Source organism: Punctularia strigosozonata (genome assembly GCF_000264995.1).
Source record: "Punctularia strigosozonata HHB-11173 SS5 unplaced genomic scaffold PUNSTscaffold_9, whole genome shotgun sequence".
Classification (NCBI taxonomy): domain Eukaryota; kingdom Fungi; phylum Basidiomycota; class Agaricomycetes; order Corticiales; family Punctulariaceae; genus Punctularia; species Punctularia strigosozonata.
Window position 1 is genome coordinate 104,613 of NW_006767441.1, and position 14,807 is coordinate 119,419.

Genomic DNA, 14,807 nt, shown 5'->3' on the forward strand with positions numbered 1-14,807 from the left:
CCGAAGTGGCGGACTACGGTGGCGTTTGTACAGGATGTGCCCGAAGAGACTCCGCTCGTAATGTCCGAGCATGAGTCGCGAATTACGGCACGCCTGGCTCCCGATGCGCTGCTCTTCCCCGGTGAGGAGCCAGCATCGTGTCCAATATGATGGATATGTATTTCGCCTGTATTGGCCGTTGTTATGGTACACGCGTTCTTTAAGCATGTTCGACATTGCTACAAGAAAACCAACATGTCCTCATTTTACTGTCGTGGCCCGCCTCTAGGTACAGTTCATGCGTCTAGCATACCTTCACGCGCGCGACCGTAGGATCATGATCACTAGTACGCGCATCGATGCTGGGCGCCCACTGCGAGGTCGTGAGCATCAAGGTCGATGTCGCATGCAGATTTCATTACCTGATTCACATGGACATGTTCCACTTCGGTCCCCCTCGACGCAATGGCATCAGATATGAAAATGTGATCTGGCGTTCTCCATCAGCCAATAACATCGATCGTATTCGGTGGAACTCACCCAGCTGTTCTGTGTTCATGTCGAAAACGTATGTATAACGCTCGACCTGAGGAACACCGGACGTTACATCGATGTCGTTCAGAATTCCTTTGAACGAGTGGAACACAGATCGAGTTTGGGTGTACTCGTTACAGTCTCCCGCGACGATGACGTTGGCCGACGGATCTTTCGCAAGAATTTGCTTGACAAAATTCTGTCGTTGCTGAGTTTAGATCACGAACACGAAGATCGCTGAAGAGTGCATACCGCTGTCACATTGACTTGGCCTGTACGCTTTTCGACAGGCAAATTGACGGGAGGCCGTGCGTTGCCTTCCTCCGTAGTGCTGCCGCCTTTCGACTCAAGATGGAGATTCACCGTGAAGAAGCGATGTCCATTCGCCGTCTGCCACTCGGCAGCCAGAGGCTTTCTGGAATCCTCCCAGACGGAGTTGTTGGGTTCGATGCGCCCAGGATTCAGGCTGATTTCTCAATGAGCGACCACAAAAGCGGAGGGATGCGGGATAAACGCGCCTCAGCTTCGGGTTGAGGAAGGATCCGGTTACATGGACAGCCTCAAGCGCGGTGCCGACGGGCGCTCCAGACACGAGGGAGATCTTCTTAGGATTCCAGCTGACGGATCTTCAGCACGATGACGAGACAACGCGCTACTGAACCCACAGGTAGGCCTGACGAATGTTTCCTCCCGGTTCTCCTCCGTCTGCATTATTCACGCCGGGGATGTTGACAAAGCTGTACGTGATATTCGTGATATTTGCGATAGCGTTCACGAGCGTTTGAAGGGTCACATTGGCAGTAACAACGCCGTCGTTGGTGGGTCCGTCATCATCTTGTATTTCTTGCAAGAACATCATGTCCGGCATGCGGAGAAACTGGGCGATGTGCGTTGCGATGGTAGGAAGATGAGCAGTGGTCGGCCCCAAATTTTCCACCTATACAGACAGAATTTAGCAAGCCCCTAGGTAAGAGAAACAGGGTTCATACATTGTAATCGCCGAAAGTGATCTCGCAAGCGTTCTTGGTGGAGACAAGCGTCGTAGGGGGGACCGTCGAGTTAGGCTTCGTAAGAATCGAAGGGGCGGTCAACGGTAAGACGTAGAAGAAGCCAAATCTGCAAAGGGATTCGATCCTGAAGAACTCGCCGATCCACTAGTAAAACGTACTGGAAGACTACGACACCTGTGATGTCCGAAAGTGTGGTGCCCAAAGCGACAGAGGGATTATCGGTACCATCCAATGGCGACCCAACAATGATCACTTCCTGAAAATTTCGCATCAGATGTGCTGCTCAGGTCCAGGACCCAGTTTTCCGTTACCGGGTTAGCATCCGGGATTCCGTCAGGACCTGTATGTCATGAGCACACGAACTGATCCAGTCTTTCGAGCATTACGCACCAAGGGTGAGGGTTAGCGTATTGCGAGAGTTTTTGCCAGTCACAGGCCAGTCACCGTATACCCAGAACTCGCCGAACGAATTCTCGAAGTCGATAGCGGTCGGCGCAGGGACGGTGATGAGCTGGCCCTCCAAGCTCTCCCAAAAGTCAAGACCGAACTTGTGTGGCTGGAGGGTCGCGTTAACAGCATCGATCTGTGACTGGTTGTTGGGTACCGCTAACCAGCCGTCGTGGCCAGCTGCGACATCCAGGGCAGATAGCTGCTGGGTAGGTGGAAGACGATGTTTGCCTATGACGACCGGGGTGATGGTGCTGTTCTTCGCAATGACGGTGATGTTCGCTGGAGAACCGAGCTCGGTACCGAAGAGGTCGTTGGGAGCAGTTGACGAGCGGAACTCGTTGACTTTGCCGTCGAGAGAAATGAGGTCACCAACGGCAATTTGAGCCAGGATAGTCTTGCTCGTCGTGAACACTCTCAGGCCGGCGGACTTCCGGACATCCGAGGACGGAGTGCCCTGTAGGAAAAATCCAGAGTCGCCCTATGTGTATCCAACAGGTCATTGATTTGAAGAAGGGAACGATATCATAACTGTTACGTACGATCGCTGTAACAACACCTGTAACATTATGTACCTTTTGTCCGTTCAGAGGCGAGAGAAAGGCAGGGCCCTGGATATCGGTAATGTCGGTGGCCCGTACAAGCGAAACCAAGCCAGCTAGCGCGGCGGCGACGGGGAGGAGCCGGAGAAGCATCACGGTTCACTAGCGGAAGTACGCATCGGTGGTTGCTTCTTGAATGGATCCAGGACGGTCGCACGACGCAGGTCTCCGCGCGGTGTGGTCCGGATAGTGTACGGGTACCATGCGGCTATCCACCAATTGCGGCAGTTCTTGGGAACGAACAGATCAATAGGGAGCCGCACCGGGATCCACGTTGAATGATCGTCTCTCCTTTCAAAGGCACACGTGTGTTCGAAGAAGCCATGGGAACGCGTACGCCGCTCGTGCGCTTGGCCGGCTCTGATGTGGCTGTGCATCCGCGATACTTTCCAGTCGCAGCGCTTGACCCGAGACTGACTAGAAGACGATGGGCGTTATCCTACTGGCGGCTACTCATCACAATGTCCTATTTTCGTCGACCAACTGCGCCTCTTCTTCTACTGTAAGGTCAGATAGCTCAGAGAGGTCGGACAGCCCCCCCTGTTCTCGTTCCATCGCCCGAGATTCCTGCTCCTTCCCGTCTTCGTCCTGCCCTGCGTCACCCTGCGGTCCTTTCCGACTCTTCAATCTCCTGTGGGTTGCCGACTTTACTTGTTTTGCGACCTTGGCCACGCTTGCCTTCTTGACCGCCGCATGTACTTCCTCAGTCCATTCTTTAAGCTGACACTCCACTTCCGGGGAAGTGCCTAGGTGCCTGGGACCCAGAGAGAGCGTGGAAAGGCGATTGAGAATATCGACCTCGGCGGCCCACACGCCGGTGTCATCGTCATAATTTGGTGTTTCTAGAACCAGTGGGATTCCCTGCGTACGCGAGTCGGTGAGAATGTTGAGGAAAGATGCCAAACCCAAGTGACCCCTATGCCATATTCGATTAGCCTTTCATTTCGCTGGGGAACGTGTCAGTGGCAGGGAGGTACATACTGGCCAATGTTCTCGTGGCGATCCTTCTTGGAACCGAGCGGGGCTTTTGAGTCATTGAGGTGCATGCCTTTGAGGTACTGTATCCCTATTTCTTGTTCGAAGGACGTCACTGCGAAACGGATCATCAGTCAACAATGCCCAAAGCAAGAGCTCGCCATACTCACTCGTCGCGCTGGATGCTGTTGTCAGAAGGCTGGATCATGATAAATGTTATCGACTTACTTCCAGTCGTCCGGAGTGCGGATATCATATCCCTGGCACGTTGTTAGTAATACTCCGAGCAAAAGTCGGACGCCTTTTATCCTACCGCTGCGAACATGTGGCCTGGATACAGGCAAAGCATCAACCTTCGCGTCATATGAATCTCTGAAAGAAATGACTTGCACGTATCCAAGCAGACTCCGATCCTACTCTTATCATGTACTTGCTGGATAATTGTTGCGAGTTCGGAAAAGCGAGAACCAAGCACGTTTCCAGCACCGGCCTGATGATGAGTGCATTAGGACGTCAGTATTGAAGACGAAAGGATCGCCTTACCGTGTTCTCTAAGACGACCACTACAGACTCGGTTTCCTCGTGAGCTCGATTGATGCATTCCGCTACCAGCGCCAGTGATTCCTCCTGTGTAGCATTGCCCACTGTGGAGCCTGGACTGTAAAGCAAGCTGGTTAGTGCCGCGGTGCAGGCCGAATGTAGTGACGCATAAAATACGCACTGGAAGTTATATAACTGGAGACCGAGTTGTTCGCAGCGCTGTAGTTCGTCCAGGAAACACTCGTAAGATTTGTTGCGCTTGTCACTAGCTTCACCATCAGCATAGAAGCCTACATGGTTAGGTGTTAAGATACGCACGCGTCGGGATTTCCGAGGTTGATCAGGTAGCTTCCATGTGGTAGAACATTGGCCGGTGTGTACCCGAAGAGTTTGGAACGCGTCGGAAAGCTAAGAATGGACTCTTCCTTGGCAGGAGGAGCCGTCCACTTCCGCTGAGACTTGAGGAAGAGCGCGAATGCGTTAGCTCTGCGGCGACTGTGAGCAAAGGACCGCGCATATGATATATTGTGCAACCTCACCCGATGGAGGCTGCGTTCTGAATCGCATTCTCTACGCCTCCTGCGGCCGATACATGGGCACCTACCTTCCACGGACTCGACACGCGGACCCGGTAGTCCTCCGGGTGCGGGGAGACATCTTTCCCTTTCTTCTTTGCTCGCCGCTTCTTTGGCATTGGCGCGTGTTCGCCTTCCGCAACAACTTCCGTGACGATGTCTGATTTGTCCGCTCTGACGCGTTTACGGGAGCGCGGTGTGACTTCACTTCCATCGGAGGTGCCTTGAACGGCGGCAGCGTGGACCCGCTCTCCGCGGACGACGCGTGCAGACATCAATCGAAAGCGACGAGCCACAGACAAAGTGCTCATATAGCGGCCTCGATTGTTCGTGGTCGGGTTATAAGATGATATCACGTGTATCCCGCTTCGAAAGTTAGACTCTATGTAAGGTTTGAGTCAGACTTTGCGTTGACTCTGCTTCCTCAGGCCTCAGTTCTGCATCCCTGCAAAGCACTGGTCAAATCTGTGATATGGCAATAGGTGGTCACAGTACTCACGTTGCCGTTGTGCGTTTGGTTATGTTTGTTGCAGAAGGTGCGGTTATGTATACGTAAATGACAAATGCTGTCCGTCTTTCTTCTGAGGAGCGGCGGCAGACTCGCCCTCCGTTACATATGTTCGCACCCTGCGTGTCAGTAAGCGCCTTCGCGCGATCTAGCGGTCCTTGCATTGCTGAGACGTGCCGGTCATGTCCACGTCTGAATCCGATCTACTGAATAAAGTCGCGTACACCATGGCAAACTTCATGCATTTGGTCGCGCAAGTCAACGCAGTGCAAGAGCTCCAGGTATGTGCGGTACGCACACTCGAAGAGCACGCAGATAAGATCGGGAAGACCATGAAAAAGGAATTGTACAACTTGCAGACCAGGCTGGCCAAGGAGATCTTGATTACTGTTACTTGACCTCGCTCAACGCATCCACGCAGAGTCATCGGGGAAACAAAAGAAATCAATATGGCGCTGTCGGGCGTATCGGCGTACTATCCAATGTTGAAGTACGAGCTGTCTGACTGCAGGGTGAAGTCCCTCGCCTTGCTGACTGACATACGTGTTCGTATTCAACTTTGCCTCTCATGTCCTCTGTCTCACGTCGCCTAGACGGCATCGCTCACCGCTAAGATTGGCAGCCCACGGCTCACGCGAACTCCTTTCGAGCCAGCAGGTTAGTGACTTGCCCGCGCATTTGTTCATTGACAAGACGCCGTGTTCTATCCGTCCGGACCTTGGAACGAGTTCCTCCCGTTCTTTTCAAGCTCCCATTTCTGAAATACATCGCCTTAGATGAAGCCCGACTTGAATCCGCAAGAGAGGCCTATGTAAAGTGGGTTTTCGATACGCTGCTCAGTGAATCCGAGCGGGAGGACGCAGAGAGAACGGACGGATGGACGCCGACAGATCTTTCGCCTGATGATCTCGCTGGTGCGTACGTTCTCGGTAACGACAAAGCATACGTCGATATGACACTGTGCAGATGCCCTGTGGCAGCTCCATGTTAGCGGGTCACAACAGTCCGTCGCTGGTGGGAGGCCCAACCTTGCTGCACCACCACCGCGTCCCTAGCGTTGGCTATTCCTAGCCGGTCTGAAGAATTTGTGGCCACAGTGATCGTTCGTTCGGTTTTCTCGACTTCTAAGGACTTTGGTCTCATGCACGCAATCCGGTATATAGATATTTCTGTATTGCTAACTCATGTAGATCTCGTTTCTTACTCGTGATCCTTGTGCCGACTGTCTCGAGAAAATGCGTGTTGACGTCAGGCTACAACAAACGCCAATGGATTCGATATCCATCTATCCAAGGGCTCCAGTATATACAACAAACGGCTACTTATGGCACCATGTGCGTACATGCATTCTTTCTGAATAAAACCCGACCTAAAATGAATCCAACGCCTTCTTGATCATAGCCTTCACGTCCTCCTCCGTCAGGGGCGTGATGCCGAGTAGCTCGTTGTCCGTCTTGGCAAATTTGCCCGACATCCCCTGTCCCCATACCGCGACCAAAATGAAATCGATGGCGACTTTCTCGGTCATACCCTCGCGTCCCAACGCCTCGTATGCTGTCGCCGCTATCTCAGCCGTGCTGACCGGGACGGTGGTCCAGGTCTCGCCGGGAGTCAGCTCCTGCGCAAGGCGCAAGATCTGGTTCTGGGTTAAGGTGATGTCCTCCACGTAGACCGCGCGGTTCTCCGTTTCTTCGAGGTGGTGAAGGATGGAGATGACGCTCTGGATGATGTGCGGCACGGTCGTCGCACTGAATGCGACATCTCCGCCGTCGAAGAGTGTAACGCGGCGGCTCTTCAGCCCGGCGTATCCGAGGAGGAAGTCCTGCGCGATGTACGCGTCGAGGAATGGGCCGTTGAGGAGGATGGTGTAGGTGAGGTCCGTCTTCGCGCTGACCTCGGCCAGATAGTTCTGGATCTCCACCTTGTGGGCTTTGATCGGCAGAGCGCGCACTTTGGGGTTCAAGGTGTCGACCCCGAATTCGGCCGGGAAGAAGCGCTTCACGCCGGCGGCGACGGCGGCGTCGATGAGCGCCTTCTGCTTGAGCACCGCCGTCTGAGCAACGACGGACACGACGGCATCCTGGCCCTGGAGGGCGGCGGTAAGCGACTCAACAGAGTCATAGTCGACCTGGCGGACGGTGACGGCGGCGGGGAGACCTGACACGCTCGCCTGGCGAGAAAGGACGGTGACATCAATCCCGGCGCCGACGAGGCCCTGTACGAGGTACGGGCCAAGGGTTCCAGTGGCCTGTAACAGTGTGAATTACGGGACCGTTGCGTGTTGATTTTACTGAAGGGACGTACACCTGCTACGGCGACTTTAAGTGCCATTGTGAAAGTGTTGAAAGGTGGTGGGATGACTGCGAGTTCAGTGGGTGGGTTTGGGATGCGTCTATTCGTAACTCTTTGCTCACTTTAATATACCAGGGCGCAGGGCCGTGGCTACCGCGCAACACAGAACATGATAGGGTTGGCGATGACATTTCTGGTCGCAAGGTTCGGAACATCTTGCGTGGTCGCTGTGCAGTCGCTGAATATTCGCATGAACAGTGCGTGCCGTGCCATTCGGTTGCTCGGCGGACAGTTGAAATGCCGTCTATCTCGGCGCCAGCACTCGATATGGGCCTGGAGTGGTACGTTCAGGTGAGGAGAGGTTGATCGGATATCATGTTCTGGGACAGATTTGGATACGTGAGCCGTTTGGTGGACGCCGACCTGCTTGCGTGTGCTTCGGCCATGCAATTTGGACGTACGCATGCGCTTCGAAGATGGTTACAGTTCATCTTGGGTGTTTTGAACGATGCTGGTGCAATATCTATGCGGCAAGACAGCCGCTAAGCGCTCAGCAGCGCAGCAGCTGGCACTTAATGTATCACATGACTCTGTTGCTACAAGTACGCCCAAGACAGTGACATCATCGCTTCGACCAGCACTGTGTCATCCTCGTGCAGAAGGCTGGAGTAACGATATACATCAGATATACATGCCTCGTTCGCTTGGCTAACGGTGGGCTTGATCCGCGATCCGCATCATGACCACGACTAAGAACGGCTCAACTATACCTGCCCACCATGCGAACTCGAAGTCGACGGCATTCAGGAATCCCTGGGTTCAGCCCAAGTCGCTACTCGAGTCTGGACAAGTCATCTTCAATCGCTTTCCGCTAGAGTGGGCGCGTCGTCTGCATAATCATCCCGCAAAGCAGATAAAGGTTGTCAAACCAGACTTTGGGCGATCAGAGCCAGACGAAGGGAGGGTGAAAGCTACATGGTTGGGCCATGCCGTGAGTGTCTCGACCACTCGAAAAGGGAGGCAGCATTGCTGAAGCGGCGAGAAGGGCTTCATAGTACAGTTACCAGCAGCAAAAACAATAACCCCCACTCGCGTGGTCTTCGATCCCATATGGTCCGAGCGCGCCTCTCCGACTCAGTGGGCGGGACCCAAGCGGCGGCTTCCGCCGCCATGCAGCCTTGAAGAACTCCCGGAATTCCATTTCTTGATAACCAGTCATAATCAGTGAGGAGATAACATAAGCTTGGATGCGCGGTCTTTGGATTAACCAATTCCCAGTTATGATCATTTAGATTGGCCGACCGTTGAACAAATACACAGGAATCGCGGCAAACGAGTACATTATATCGTGCCTCTCGGTGAGTGTTACTGTGTTGAATGGATCGTGTCGTTTGCTGAATTCCTCCTGCAGGTAATAAAGCTTGGTTTCTGTCGTGTGGCATTCCTGCCGAACAGATACATGAACTGGATTGGTGGGAATTCATCGATCTTCCTCGCCCAGGAGTGCACGATGGTGAACGAACTCGAATCATCTGTTGTCCGGCTCAACATGGTAGTGGTTAGTGCCGTCATGCGTCCGGCGAGAAACTGTCATGACGGTGTCGAACAGGGCGCGGGATTCACGACCAGGCTACTACCCTATGGGCGAGCTGGGTTGTGCAAGAAGGCGGGGCAAGCATTTATTACGCAGGGTCTGTACTTCTCAACCTCTTATATCAGACTACATGGTTCACACATATCGCAGGGACACCGGATATATGACCGAAAGTGGTCCGTGCCCTGCATTCAAAGGTATGGAATGTTGACATCAAGAAATCCATCGCTAGACCTCATGAGCGTATAGAAATCGGTGATAAATATGGTCCCTTCGATCTTGCCATGATTCCCATATGGCGTGGTGGATCCCTGTCTTGGGTTGCCGCAATGGGCATGAGAGTGCGTACCTAAAGTTAGTGGTCTCTCTGACCTCTCAGATAAATGTTGTCCATCGCAGATCGCCTCCACGGACCTGTTAGACGGTCTACACGCGTCGCCAACTCATGCCCTGCTTCTTCACAAGGACATAAGATCCAGACATACTCTAGGTGAGTCTACCTGGCTCCCGTTCGGTCTCAAACGGGTTTGGACAATATTTAAGGGATGCATTTCGCAACGTTCGCCGGAAGCGACATCGAGGCCCTCGAGCCAATATTAGAACTGAAGGAGGCATGTGACAGAGAAGGGGTGAACGACTGGGAGGCGGAAGGAGGATTCGGTGTAGTAGATGTCGGTGCGACCGCAGTAGTGAAGGTGGCTGCTGGCGACACCGCCTCTGAATCTTCTTAATCTTGTGTCGAGGCAGCGTTCGGTCAAGTCATATATACCCCATTTGATTGCATTATATGTATAACATACAACGTCCTGTTACGTAGGATAGCACTGTTACAATGTGGGTTCCGCTACTGACGTTAGGAATAGAGACACAGACGAAGTGACGGATCATGTAAACTTTAAGCGCCACCGGTACCGCCCACCCCCCGGACACGATCGATTGTGCCCTTGATACCCTTGAGCAACGCTGTGGGCCCGCCTGTGAGATGGATGTGAGCGCCTAGACTGCGAACCTGATCCAAATCTCCACGTACTAGCTGTACCCGCAGCCGATTGAACGACTTGGCCCTCCTTATCACGGTACAAACCGTCTTTCTCGTCAAGCAAACCATCTTGGCGCGTGTTCTGATTGTGATTGATGCCTTCGTACCACTCCTTGCAGATCTGCGGGGAATCGACCATGACGTTGATCTCTTGAGAGTGGAACCAGGACTGCGTGTCCTGATTGCCGTTGCCCATGATCGCGACCTGGTCGTCGAAGCAGGCGTATTTGACTGCATGCGGTGAGCAGGTGAGAGCGACGGAGCAATAAGGATACTGACTGTGACAATTGCGGTCCTTCTTGGCGGCGTCAATGGGCGTGTGCTGGTCCTTGGCGGTGTACCAGTAGACCTTGAGATTGTGACCTTTGCCTTCCTTGTTCAGCGCAGTGTACATATCGATCACGACCTTGCTGTTGGTGCCTCCCTGCATAGGAAGCATCTCACCCGAGTCGTTGTAACCTATATCACGTCAATACAAACCGCGTACGCAAAGAATAGAACATACCGAGACAGAGGTACAGCGTGCATACGACATCGCGCTTGCATGCATCTAAGCAAGCTTCGACCACCGGTTTAGCATTGAAGTCCGGTGTCTGGCTGTCTCGACAGAGTCAGTGATGGTTTACTCCGGATGAAGATCGAAGTGTTACATGAAGACGCTCTTCTGCGCAAGCCTGAAGCCAGCTAACCAAGCAACGTTCTGAGGCACATCGACATCCTCGTGGCCAGGAGCTGAGGATCCACTAGTGAGCAATCCAAATCATCCCGTTCCCGTGGGTACAACGTACTGCCGTGGGGATGACGATTCACCATAGCCATCGGAACCGGGGAGTGCGGTTCATGGATGATGTGCGGTTTGAAGTCCTCCGCAGTGATAGGTGTATTTTTAATTTTATCCGGCGCCTGCCATTGGCCAGCTACACCCCCTTCGCTGGGAGGGACGAAGACATCTGTGCGTGCGGGGTTACGCAACCTGTAGGCTATTTGGATGCAATCACTAACATTCAACGGCTGGGTTCTCCCGTCCAAATTTGAAGTCGGTTGCGGGTGCGAAAGGTCCCGAGATGAGTGGCAGGGGTACGGAAGAGGCCTTCGCCCAGCTGATCAATGACATGTCGTAGAACGACTCCACGATCGGTCCTTCGAACTGCGCCATCATTTCGACATTCGCATTGTCCTGGCACGACAAGAATGTGTCAACACACGATGCTAATCAACGCGGGTAGATCCTGTTTGACACACCTGAATATTGTTGGAATTGAGGACGGCGATACGTCTATCGACGACCATGTACTTGGCGTGGAAGGTGCCGGCGATTGGCCGGTGGTAATTCTAGAAGAAGAATGGTTATCCCAGGGAACGGAACAGGTGACAGAGCGGTTCGGGTATACCATTGCCTCGAATTCGATTCCCGGTATCTCCTCAGGCTTGGGAAGCCCTAGCCCTGCCCATTCTTCCGGTTTAATGTGCAAATGGTTTTGGAAAACCTGCTTCGGTGAACCACGGTCATAAATGAACTTGACAACGGGTTTCGATCGGTATTTGGACGGGTCTGCGATATATCGCTGAGATAGTTCGATCAGAGCATCGTGTACGCTGTGCGGATCTTGAGTGGATGCTCGTCTATGAGCAAACGGTGTGCTTACAACGACGAAGCATAAGATTCCTGCCAAAAGTTTGTCGCGAGCATGACTTCGAATCGGCAATTCACAATCAAATGCTTGTAGTGCCTCATGATATCCGGAATCCTGTATGGTCATGAGTACGTCTTATTAAAAGCTGGTAGGAACGTACGTCGAGACTATGCTCAGGGTCACAACTCCAGATGACCCGAGCAGTGGGGGGGAGACGACTCCAATCAGTGGATTCCTCTCGAGAGTGTCTAGTACATCCGAGTATATCTGTCCGACATGTTACAATCCTCCACGATCTAGGCGCAACTCCGCACGCTCACCTTCAAGAACAGCTCGCTCGGCTTATACGGGAACTTTCCGCACTTCTCCGCCCGTGCAAGATCGAGATCCGAGTAGTCTTCGTGGCCCTTCAACGCGCGTTTTGCCTCCTTGGAGTGCTTCCCCCCGACAACCTTTGGGGGGAAGAGTTGCTCGGCGACCTTGTCAATGTCCCTGGTCGGATCTCGGGCGAGCACGCTGGTGACGGTGTCGGGGCCGGTGGCGAGCGCGAGGATGGCGTCGCTGGGCATGGTGGAGATCGTAGAGCAGTATCGTGTGCATCTCCGCACCGGTCGTGGATGTTATAAGTTATCTCAATCCGAGCCCCGCCATGGTGGCGGTAACAATACCTGCGTGACGCCATGATGCCGCTAAAAATAGCGACGATCGCACGTCTACGGCGCTACTCCGCCGCGATCCTGACATGGTCTGGATCAGACGGACTACGTATGTGCGACATACACTGTAAGAGTACAGTAGTCAACGCTTGCCAGTGGCTAGCGCGCGAACATCAGGGTATCTCATATGGAGACGACGCCCAAGCGGTACCATCGTGACAACCACCACTCCATCCAAGGACCTGCCCGGGCCGTCCGGGTTCCAGCCCACTGCCTTCCGACTCCTGCAGTTTGCGAAGATGTTACGCATGGTCGTGTTAAGACGGGAGCGTTTGATACCGGTGGTGAATACGTCCCGACCAGGTACGGAGGCAGCGAACCTCGTGAAGACGTCCCATGGCTACGTCGTATATTGGACGCAGATTATCGACGGTAATCTCTAAGCCCAGCTACACCCGGGCCAGGAAAAGCGAAAGGTGAGAGCTTCGCTTTATGCGCTTCCTTAGACCAGACCTTGCGCTGGAAATCGAGGATCACCGGGATGAGATCCCATAGACCAAAGTCGGGCCAGTACGTCGAGGAAAACTGGATCTGCGTATCGTCGCAACACTAGGTGGACAGGGCTGAGCATGAGAATATTCAAGACAGCGCAACGATCCATACCTGCCATAGAAGAAAGTCGCTGAGGCGTTTGACACCGCTGCTCCGGATGAGTACATCCACGGGGGGACTGCCGCCGAGTGAAGTCATCATGTGCGCATCTATGTCCTCTTCCGTTATATCTCTAACATCGCAATCAGAAATGGGCTATCGTTGAGGGTAATTCTAAAGAGACCTTGGAGACAAGCCCTTCTCTAAGAAAGTTTGTATCGTTTTCTGGACCGCAGTGGTCATGTCGTCCCGAGAGCCGTAAGGCATACAGAGGTTCAGGATGGCCCTATCGTTGTGACGGGTCATCTCTTCTGCTTTGCGCGCTGCCTCCCGAACCCGAGGTGGCAGCAATTCTTTCCGACCGAGGATATTCAGGCGGACGCCGTACCGGTCAAGCATCTCTCTGAGCACCCGTCAGTACAGAAAGCATTTTGGATTGTATGTCGCATACCCGTGCTGGCACATCTCCCCCAGTTTCTTCTCCGCAAGATCCATGAGCGCCTCGACCTCCTCTTCGGAGCGCTTGAAGTTCTCCAGCGCGAACGCAAACGCGGTGACACAGCGTACGTTCATCTTCAGACAGATCTCTAGTATCTACAATTTCCTTCGTCAAAGCTCGAGGTCGGGTCCACTTTCGACAAAGCCGACCGACCCTCTGCAAGGCCGTGAAGCCGTCAAAGTGGCCCTCCGCTATTCGCTTGTGATGCCGCCGAGCGTGTCGCCTGTTGCCGTCCATGACGAACGCGATGTGCTGCGGCACCGGACCTGCAGAGAGCACCTTGAGCAACGCATGGCGGGCCTTTGTCAACGCCTGCGCCTTGAGCCACGTCCAGAGGTTGAGAAACAATGCCAAGAAGGCAAAGCGCGATACCGTCATCGAAGGAGACAAGAGTTATAAAGTCACGCGTCGCGTTTGCGTTCTGAATAGACTTTCATCCACTACGGTATCAGAGCACGAACGATGTCGGTTCGAAAGCGTCAACGGCAGGACGTCGACGACTTTTGCAATGCTGGCCCGTCGTCATGTCCGGGAATTGTCGATGTTCCCCCAAAGCAACAGGGCAGCAGAACGTCGAAAGCGATCGCTCAGCTGGATGAATACGTAGGAACGTACGATGGATCATATACTACCTCGGTCGGTCCCTCCGCTCAACCCGTCTTACCATCCCCGGCCAAGAAGCAACGCAAGAAGAAGGATCCCGACGCCCCTGTGACAGGATCACTAAGGGCTATGTGTGAGATTACCGAGGTAGAACACGAAGAGTACAGTACATCCAGTAGAGAGAGATGGTAGGGCGAAGGTCTGCTGCGCTCCCACCCGGGTACCACCTGCGAAAGGAGGACCTTGAGCTCCAAGGCACGCAGTGGTCCAATGATTTCGGACCCACTCGTGCCAAGGTGCTATCGAAAGGGTTGGGTGGGTGGGCGACCAAAAACCGAAGTGGCGGCGGCGACAAGAGGTGGGATGCACCGACGCCCGCCCCGAACTCAAACCAACTACGGCGGGCGGGTGCTCCCACCCTTGTCGCCCCCTGACGCTCTCCTGTCCTCTGATAGGCGGACACTCGTACCTCGCGTCCTCCTATCGCCTAACAGGATCACTAAGGGCTATGTGTGAGATTACCGAGGTAGAACACGAAGAGTACAGTACATCCAGTAGAGAGAGATGGTAGGGCGAAGGTCTGCTGCGCTCCCACCCAGACTGGGCAGGTCGCGCCGGGCTCCCCCATCCGAGCTAAGCTCCTCCGCCGGGCGCGACTGCAAAGCGAGT

At 53.8% G+C, this 14,807-nt stretch overlaps 5 protein-coding genes across 5 annotated transcripts; all 5 read right to left on the bottom strand.

The window, feature by feature from the left end:
• Positions 1 to 283: 283 nt before the first annotated feature.
• Positions 284 to 2,857, bottom strand: PUNSTDRAFT_144559 (DNase I-like protein; the record flags this gene model as incomplete). The annotated part of the gene is made up of 11 exons (XM_007385195.1): positions 2,513 to 2,857; positions 1,914 to 2,451; positions 1,835 to 1,863; positions 1,682 to 1,779; positions 1,503 to 1,629; positions 1,179 to 1,450; positions 1,032 to 1,130; positions 766 to 979; positions 520 to 712; positions 402 to 469; positions 284 to 352 (listed from the first exon to the last, which is right to left on the bottom strand). Exons 1-11 carry the CDS (start codon positions 2,663 to 2,665, stop codon positions 284 to 286), a joined length of 1,860 nt encoding a protein of 619 aa, XP_007385257.1. The 5' UTR covers positions 2,666 to 2,857.
• An 83-nt stretch (positions 2,858 to 2,940) lies between these two features.
• On the bottom strand, positions 2,941 to 4,781 carry PUNSTDRAFT_104380 (AP endonuclease; the record flags this gene model as incomplete). Its single annotated transcript, XM_007385196.1, has 10 exons — positions 2,941 to 3,488; positions 3,554 to 3,662; positions 3,718 to 3,725; positions 3,776 to 3,807; positions 3,861 to 3,877; positions 3,938 to 4,037; positions 4,091 to 4,205; positions 4,269 to 4,352; positions 4,406 to 4,573; positions 4,627 to 4,781. 10 exons carry the CDS (start codon positions 4,779 to 4,781, stop codon positions 3,029 to 3,031), a joined length of 1,248 nt encoding a protein of 415 aa, XP_007385258.1. The 3' UTR covers positions 2,941 to 3,028.
• A 1,758-nt stretch (positions 4,782 to 6,539) lies between these two features.
• On the bottom strand, positions 6,540 to 7,501 carry PUNSTDRAFT_144561 (NAD(P)-binding protein; the record flags this gene model as incomplete). Its single annotated transcript, XM_007385197.1, has 2 exons — positions 6,540 to 7,418; positions 7,475 to 7,501. 2 exons carry the CDS (start codon positions 7,499 to 7,501, stop codon positions 6,540 to 6,542), a joined length of 906 nt encoding a protein of 301 aa, XP_007385259.1.
• Positions 7,502 to 9,951: 2,450 nt separating this feature from the next.
• PUNSTDRAFT_135667 (uncharacterized protein) lies at positions 9,952 to 12,298 on the bottom strand (the record flags this gene model as incomplete). Its single annotated transcript, XM_007385198.1, has 12 exons — positions 9,952 to 10,031; positions 10,087 to 10,326; positions 10,375 to 10,554; positions 10,601 to 10,692; positions 10,746 to 10,827; positions 10,884 to 11,045; positions 11,098 to 11,272; positions 11,338 to 11,427; positions 11,487 to 11,691; positions 11,742 to 11,843; positions 11,890 to 11,996; positions 12,050 to 12,298. 12 exons carry the CDS (start codon positions 12,296 to 12,298, stop codon positions 9,952 to 9,954), a joined length of 1,764 nt encoding a protein of 587 aa, XP_007385260.1.
• Positions 12,299 to 12,808: 510 nt separating this feature from the next.
• On the bottom strand, positions 12,809 to 13,913 carry PUNSTDRAFT_45515 (dehydrodolichyl diphosphate synthetase; the record flags this gene model as incomplete). Its single annotated transcript, XM_007385199.1, has 5 exons — positions 12,809 to 12,994; positions 13,049 to 13,169; positions 13,221 to 13,439; positions 13,488 to 13,630; positions 13,689 to 13,913. The coding sequence occupies 5 exons, from the start codon at positions 13,911 to 13,913 to the stop codon at positions 12,809 to 12,811; spliced, it is 894 nt and encodes a 297-aa protein (XP_007385261.1).
• Positions 13,914 to 14,807: the final 894 nt, after the last annotated feature.